The 7,862-nt window shown below is 38.7% G+C and overlaps 1 protein-coding gene across 1 annotated transcript in view; it reads left to right on the top strand.

Annotated features, from left to right (window-relative positions):
* The window catches only part of RABEP1 (rabaptin, RAB GTPase binding effector protein 1), a 49,636-nt gene extending 42,104 nt beyond the window's left edge, over positions 1-7,532 (top strand). The window contains exons 12-18 of the mRNA XM_075518390.1: positions 331-429; positions 1,896-2,036; positions 2,764-2,953; positions 3,249-3,304; positions 4,189-4,287; positions 5,104-5,220; positions 6,894-7,532. Coding sequence (XP_075374505.1) covers positions 331-429; positions 1,896-2,036; positions 2,764-2,953; positions 3,249-3,304; positions 4,189-4,287; positions 5,104-5,220; positions 6,894-6,995 — 804 coding nt within the window. The 3' untranslated portion in view covers positions 6,996-7,532. The remainder of the gene's footprint in view (positions 1-330; positions 430-1,895; positions 2,037-2,763; positions 2,954-3,248; positions 3,305-4,188; positions 4,288-5,103; positions 5,221-6,893) is intronic.
* The last annotated feature ends 330 nt before the right edge of the window (positions 7,533-7,862 follow it).

Genomic DNA, 7,862 nt, shown 5'->3' on the forward strand with positions numbered 1-7,862 from the left:
GTAGTAGTTCTGCAATTTCCCTTCAGTTTCTCTGAACTGGCTTACATTCAAGTTTGATTAGAATTAACTGTTTATTTGTTGTTTAGAGTGTGGTAAACAGAATATAACTATGGTATTGGTATAGAAGCACAGCATCTCTTCTTACTGACTTGAGCTGCATTACTGCTTTACTGAGTGGGTAAGGAATTAACAAAATAAACTTTAGTGGATTAGTTTGAAATTTCAAAGTATATGTTAGTAATGATAACAGGCAAGAGAACTTCAGTGGTTATTTCTTCTTCAAAATCTGTTTCATGCTTTATATCTTTGTGTGGGTTTTCTTTTTTTAAGATCTCTTTGCTTATGGCTAAATGTCAAAAGTCGGAGAACTTCCTCAGTGAACTGCAGCAGGCATTTTTGCAAGCAAAGAGGAGTGTCCAGGAGCAAATGGTAAGACAGCTTAAGCCCAGAGATCATTTGAACAGCACTGCTTGTCTAACCTTTGGAGCTCAATGTGTTTGTCAAAGGCTTTGTCTTGCTGCCCAGCCAAGCTTGGCTAGAGAGCTGTGCATCTTAACGTGTAAAGTTACTGACCAAATGAGCTCTGATGGCAAGTGCTGGACCTGTAACAGGTTGTAGGGTCAGTCTGTTGTACTTTCTGTGTGTATGCATATTGATTAATATGGAGATCACTAGTCAACTTTTTTTCCCCCTTATTCATTATGTACGTTCCATGCCCATTTAGTATCTTTATTTCACCTCAGATCTGAAGACAGAATAGATTTTTCTCAAGACAATTTTTTAGGATTCATCACAAGTACCATCGCTAGTGAGTATTTTCTTGAGTTTTAGAGATGAACGCTCAATGTTTTTACAGGTCAGACTTAAAATATCAGTCCTAACACCCAGGAAGAGATATGTATGGGAACTTACTTTTTTTTTTTTTAAAAACTATTTTGAGCATCTTTTAGGAATTAAGCCAGAGAACAGGAATAGGACCTCATTTTCTAGGGCAGAACAAAGTCTAACTTCCTTAGAGCAATTCATTCCCTTCTATGTTAGAATCAAGTTTCTTCTTTTTTTCCTTCCTTGCACAGCATTGTGGGGACTAAGAGCATTCATTCTCATAAATCCCAGTATTGCATTTCTAGGGTCTGGGATTGTCTGTAGGACATCAGGACATTGCTTGCAGAAATGTTCTGTTTGATGTTCTGCATGAGAGCATGTCTAATGGAGATGCAGGAGATTCAGAAAATGTATTGATCTGAATATGCTTTTCATGCTGTCCACCTATAATAAAAAGGGCAGCCTCTTTCAGAGTTCAAGTCCCTGTTTCCCTATACCAAAGCAATCATTCCTCTCGGAAAAGTTCACTGGATTTTTTTTTCTTTTCTAATGCAAGCAAAGCTATGTTTTCTTAATCCTTTTTCTTCGTAAGGGATCAGCTGTTTTGATGTTTTCCTCAAAAGACAGTGGGAGGCAGATGCCTACCATTGAAAGTTTCAGGATGAATGTTCAAGGTTTTTGAATAACCTGATCTTACAGCTGAGTAGTTAGGTGATTTTAATAAACATCACTACCAGTTCTCGAAACTACATGTGATTTCCCGACCCCCCTCCATCAGCACAGCTAGCTAATGGATAAATACAGAAGAAAACTGGGGGACTTAACAGTGCTGTATTTATCACTTGCTTCCTCCTATCTGCCTGTGCAGTTAAGATTGATCTTGCCTTTATTTCTGGTGCTTACGCCAGGCAGGAGAGAACTGATTGTGTTGATCCACACAAACATTTTGTTTCCCTTCTTTACGAAGACTATCAATTCACCAGACCTTTGAAAGCAATGATAGTAAATGGGGCATGAAGAGATCTGAGCATGACCCTGAGTGAGAATTTATGCTTTTCTTTACATTGGAGGCTGTCCTGACACAGTCAAGGGAGCAGGTTTCAGAAGAGTTGGTGAGACTGCAAAAAGATAATGAAAGTCTTCAAGGAAAACATAGCTTGCATGTGTCTTTACAGCAAGCCGAAGATTTCATTCTACCAGAAGCAGCAGAGGTAAAACATTTTTAAATCATTAACACAAATAATGTGTGTGACTAGATCTTGCTGGAAGAATCTTCTTATCAAAAAGCTGACTCAAATAGCACAGTGCACAATAATCTGGATTTTAACCCTGTAAGTCTGATGTACAAAATCAGCAGTCTGATCCCCCTGTGCCATGGGCATGCTTCAGGGTATGGATAGATAATAGTAAAATGAGTTAACTATGGCCTGACAACTGCTCTATTGTCAGTAGAGTGTGGATTTATCCCAGTTCAGCTAGTTTAAGCTGTATTTTGCAACTGGGCACACAAGTGTTCAGTCACCGTGGCTCCAATGTAGGTATTGATTCAATAAATAAAGCTTAGTCAGTCATTTTAATTTCTGTCCAGGCATTAAGACCAGTAATAATCCTGAGCCTTGAATAATGATAAGCCTTGTCATCCTTTTAATGGCCACTCCCTTATGCTCAAGCATGTCAAGCTTAAAAGATCGTGGGGGGTGAAGGGCAGGGGGAGAGGGTCATAAGCCTGTGGAGACATGAATCTTTACACATTATTCATTTACTATGGCCAAGCAGACTGCTTGTGATTTGGTTTAATGCCTTGCTGGATGCAAGATCTGGTATGGTGGGACAAACCTTGGGGTAGTATAACTTTGTCTTTGGCTTGTATGCTGATAAACATAGTACTGTGTGTATCTGAAGATCATAATACAAAATCTTTGCTAATCATTGATTCAGGAGCTCCGTGAGCTGATTTTAAAATATCGTGAAGACATAATTAGTGTGCGGACAGCAGCAGATCACCTTGAGGAGAAACTTAAGGCAGAGATTTTATTCTTAAAAGAACAGATTCAAGCTGAACAATATTTGAAAGAAAATATAGAAGAAACTCTGCAGCTGGAAATAGAGAATTGCAAAGAGGAAATAGGTGAGCAGGGGTAAAACAGTCTCAAAATAGGAATATTAGAAATTAGTAACATAAGTGAAGACTTGATTTTGTGATAAGTAGACTTATCTGAATTTTAAATACTGTCCATTTTTGATAGCAGATACAACAAAGCTGTGCAGCTGAAAACAAAAGTACAATTATTTGTTTACCTTTGAGAGGTACCTTTGATGTATCACGTGCTTAATTCTCCTTTAAATATTAACAGAAGTAAACAGGATATGTCCAGTTTCCTGTGTTTTTCTTGCATTTAAGCTTTAATATTCTTGGTTTTCAGCTTCCATTTCCAGTTTAAAAGCTGAACTGGAAAGAATAAAAGTGGAAAAGGAACAGGTAAGGAGCCCTTTCACTGTGGAGTTTTTGTTTTTAAACAAAGAGAATAGGATTTTTTTTTTTTCTGCTAGTTCTCTCAGTGACACCGTGTTGCTTACTTTGACATCAGCCTCAGAGAAAATTAACTTTTTTTCCATCTGCCTTTGAGGTGTCAGTAACACTTCAGATATATTTTTGTACGATGTTTAGCATGCCCAGTATTGGGAGGGAAATAGAGCTGAACTAAGGAGAGAATTCTGAAACACATAACATTATTGTTCCTTCATCTCAACATGCTCATGGGATGCTGGAGTGCTGGCTTATTTGCACAGATAACCTTTCGTTTCTGCAAGAAGGAACAGCAGTCAATGCATTTGCACATATTTTCTTACTGAAGGCACTGACACTGTACTGGGCGCTCTCAGTCTATTGCAACTCTCGGTATTAACTAAGAATGTACCTGTGTTGTAACTGCACCTGTGTGGCTTCTGTGACTGTTTCAAAGGGAACAGAGAAGGTCATGCCTGGAACTTTGAAGGACAGAATAGCTGTATTGATGCCAGTGTAGGACTGGGACATGTTGATAGTTCTGTTCCTTAAAAGGTGTTTTGTCTGTTTATTAAACTGTAACCTAAATATTGGGTTAACTAATTCCTAACTAATATTAGGCTACCTAATAATAACCTAAATGTCAGGTTTGGCCATTTCTCTCCAGCTCCAAAAATAAATAAATGGAGAGAAAGAGGTGTTATTGAGGTGTTTTCTGTGTCCCTAGGAGAGATTATTGAGGTGTATTTGAGTCCTGGGAAAGACACTTGGGCTATACTTCCTGTATGGCAGGACTGTGAGAAATTGAAATGTTAGGAATTTTAGTTAATACTTTTTTTATTATTATTACAATATAGTTGGAAAGTTCTTCGCAGGAAAACCTGCAGCAGCTGGAGAGTCTGCAGGAAACAAAAAACACTCTAGAAGAACAGTTGAAGAAGGAGACAGCAGCAAAGGTAGCTATGATGTCTGGGTATGAAGTATATATGCATTTTCTCTGATGATCAAACTGTGGTCAGAAGATGTATCACTACATGAGAATGAAAAAGGAAGCTTTTGAATGTTGATAAGATTCTGGCAGTGAAATAGTGTCTGTTGGATGCTGTTTAAATCATCATCCCAATCACTTTGCACTTGGATTTGTAAAGCAGTAGATTTGAGTTCTTGCTGACTTGAGTATCTCTTTTGGGTTGTCTTCCAAAGTTAGGCTTCAGTAACATTTCTGCATATAGAAGGCTTCCTGACTAACCAAACCTTGGTTTCAGTGCTTTGATACTTTTCAATAAATATCATTTTGTTGTTGCTGTAGGAAGGAGCCCTACTTTGGCAGTCAGATGTATTAATTGTGATCTGTTTTCTCCCTCTTGAGCCCGCCCCCCCCCCCCCCCCCCCCCCGACTTTTTTGACTAAAACTCTAGACAGCAAGATCTTTTCACCAGCAGATTACTGCCCTTCATCTATGGTCGTGTTCCATTAAAACTCAGAAATCTGCTTTTTTATTTTGAGATCCTTGGACATAGTGCTGTTAAAAGTCATGAGGCTTTTTCATGCCATGCTTTAACCAATCTAATAGGGATGTTTGTCTGGGTATTAGCCCCCAGTTTTGCAATTAAGAAAATTGGGGTGTAGAAAGAGTGATTGGTTTAATTTCTTGCCAGGACTCTCAGTATAACCATGCTTCTTTGCTCTAGTATCATGCTTTAATCAGTTTATACAAACTTCTCCTTTTTTATTCAGTTTAAGCATAGCATAAAGAATCTCTTTCTCTTCAGGCAAACCTTGAACAGCTGGTGTTTGAAGAGAAGAATAAAGCACAGCGGTTGCAGACTGAATTAGATGTCAGTGAGCAAGTGCAGAGAGATTTTGTAAAGCTTTCTCAGACGCTTCAGGTAAGGGAAGTACAGTCAATTTGTAAGTTGCTACTTTTGCTTCTTTACTTCTCCAGAGCAGTTGTAAATTTTCTTATGTTGGTATTTATGAACTATTTTAAAAGTTATTAGTATAATAAACTGATCAAGTGTTCCTAGTATATTAGTATTTAAAGCCTATTGGGGATTTTATTCTGATTACTTGATTCCAACCAATTCTCAGCAGCAAAGATACACAACTATTGCACTAAAAGGAACTGTAGAGAGGCATAAATGATGGCACCTTTAGACCCTAGCATTTTATTGTCCATCTCCTGGTGTTTTTCCAGTATGTTACTTTTCATAGCAAATCATTAGGGTGCAAATATTTGAGGACAAAGTAAGAAATTTGTACTGCTTGAAGAACCATTTCATATATTCATATCATGTTATATTTACTGCTTTCTATTTATACTATCTAAAAGTCTTATCCTTGCTATTGTCACTGTTGCTATCCTTGTATTTCCTTCAAAAAGTGGAACCTGTGGTTGGCAATGAGATACTGAGAGGTGGCTGAAGGAAGGAGTTTTGGCAGGAGTGTTCATCAAGGCTAATTCCAGTTTGTCAGGCTGATCTCTCTTTCTGTTAACTGTAGAGAGGCGAAGGGACCTGCAGTTTTTGTGTTTGCAGGGGAACTAACTGTCCCCTCAGGGAGCCAGGCTAGATTGGTCTCACCTTTGGTGTCCGTGTTTTTAGAATTTGCACCCCCCTCACATTCCAGCTTACTAGAAATCTTGCTCACAAAGGAGGTACTGAATTTCAACACTGTCTCCTTTGAGTTCTTGGCCAGTCGGCTCGGTGAAATTCAGCAGAATTAAAAATACAAATTTTTTTGAGTCAAGCATTCAGGTGTATTTGGAAAACTAAAACAGGAATATAGGAGATTGTTTACTAGACAGAGTTTAGCTGGATGGATAATAGGGAGCTGTCCTCTTTTGTTCTGGCTGTTTCTGGAGGAGTAGGTAGAACAAAGGAGACTATTGAATTGTCCTGGCTAGTGAAGTTGCTTCTTGTTTGTCATAATCCAGTTTGTGGTTTTGGGGGTTTTTTTTGTTTTTCTTTTTTTTTAAAGTACTGCATGTGCTGGTTTATGCAGTTCTTAAAGCAAAAACATATACACCACTTGAAAGATGTGTGGCAGACTCTTCCAAAACTTGCAGGTAGTTTAGTAGGCCTTCAGTACTGAGCTCAGTAAGAGTGGTATAGCTCTCTATTTTGTGTTTTCTTTCTGCCCCTAAGCAGTTCTTACACCTTAGTTTCTCAGCAGTTAGTGCTTTCAGTTTAAACAGTGGTTCGTGCCATCTCCACCGTGCGTAGTACAAGATCCGCTGCGTAACATGAGAAATTACCATCGAATGAGGATTTTGGTTTGTCACATAGAGTGACAGTGAAGGCTTGCTTGAGCCCCGCAGAAAGTGGCTTTTTATTCTGAAAACACAACTGCCTTATGTCTTCCTTCCCCCGTTCTCATTTCTAAATTAAGCTTGTGCTCCTTCACACCTTGCATTTTTCAGCCAATGATAATTTGATATCTCTTCTGCTTGCACAGGTACTAGGGGTTGCTAACATTGCCTGTTGGCTCAGTTCTGGTTATGGGTCTATGGTCTTGCACCAGCACGTCTTACTAGCTCATTGCATGTGTTGGTTTTCTGTAGGTGCAGCTGGAGCGGATCCGGCAGGCAGATTCCCTGGAGAGGATCCGTGCAATCCTGAATGACACAAAACTGACGGACATTAATCAGCTTCCTGAAACATGACACCCTGATGAGCGGGCTCCAAGGCTGCATTTGGGGTTTTTAACTCATCTTTATAGCAACATTAATTATTATTTAACTCTAACCGAAAGAGCAGAAGACAACAGAGGGGAGCAATGACTAAGTTTTGTTTCTAGAGGGAAAAAGGTTTCGTACTGGGCAGGAAGAGAGCACAAGGGTGACTTGCAGTGTAGGAAGGAGAACTTTCTAATGGAAACACTAATGAGTGCAGTGTTTCGTGTTCCACTGAGTGGGATCAGTCCTTACATTCTGAAAAACTTCCCCTCTTTCAGCCGACTTCGTAACCTAATATAGAGTTTTGGAACATTTACCCCCTGTCTTTCCCTCTTTCCTTTCCCCCCACTACTGTGATCAAAGTAGCTGCTGGAAACCATATTGTCCCTCCAAAACATTGAAGAGCAAAGTGGTTGAAGTTTTTCTGTTTGAATAGTCAGTAACAGTATTCAGCTAGCAGAGAGAATGAGGTGTAGAGTATGCTGTATGAATATTTTATATTAAAATATGACTTTATTAGCAGGACACTGGATATTGATCTTATTTCATAACTCAGTACTTTGTTTTTCTTTTTTTTTTTCTTTTTTTCTTTTTACCATTGACTTTGTGTTGAAGAATCTGAATGCTGCTGAAATGTGGTGGACATGAGTGAGCTGTGTGTCTCCTGAACAGATAAATGCTAATCCAAAAAAAAAGAAAAATGTACTGAGAATTTAGCTCCTTGAAATTTTTCCGTTGAATTCTGATACTTAAGGAAAAGCACAAGAAATGCACCATTTTGTAATCTCTTTTCACAAATGTAATTTTGAATATGGAACTACAGCTGGTTCTTTCTCATTGCTAAAGCCGAGCAGT

The sequence above is a fragment of the Mycteria americana genome, chromosome 15, assembly GCF_035582795.1.
Source record: "Mycteria americana isolate JAX WOST 10 ecotype Jacksonville Zoo and Gardens chromosome 15, USCA_MyAme_1.0, whole genome shotgun sequence".
Classification (NCBI taxonomy): domain Eukaryota; kingdom Metazoa; phylum Chordata; class Aves; order Ciconiiformes; family Ciconiidae; genus Mycteria; species Mycteria americana.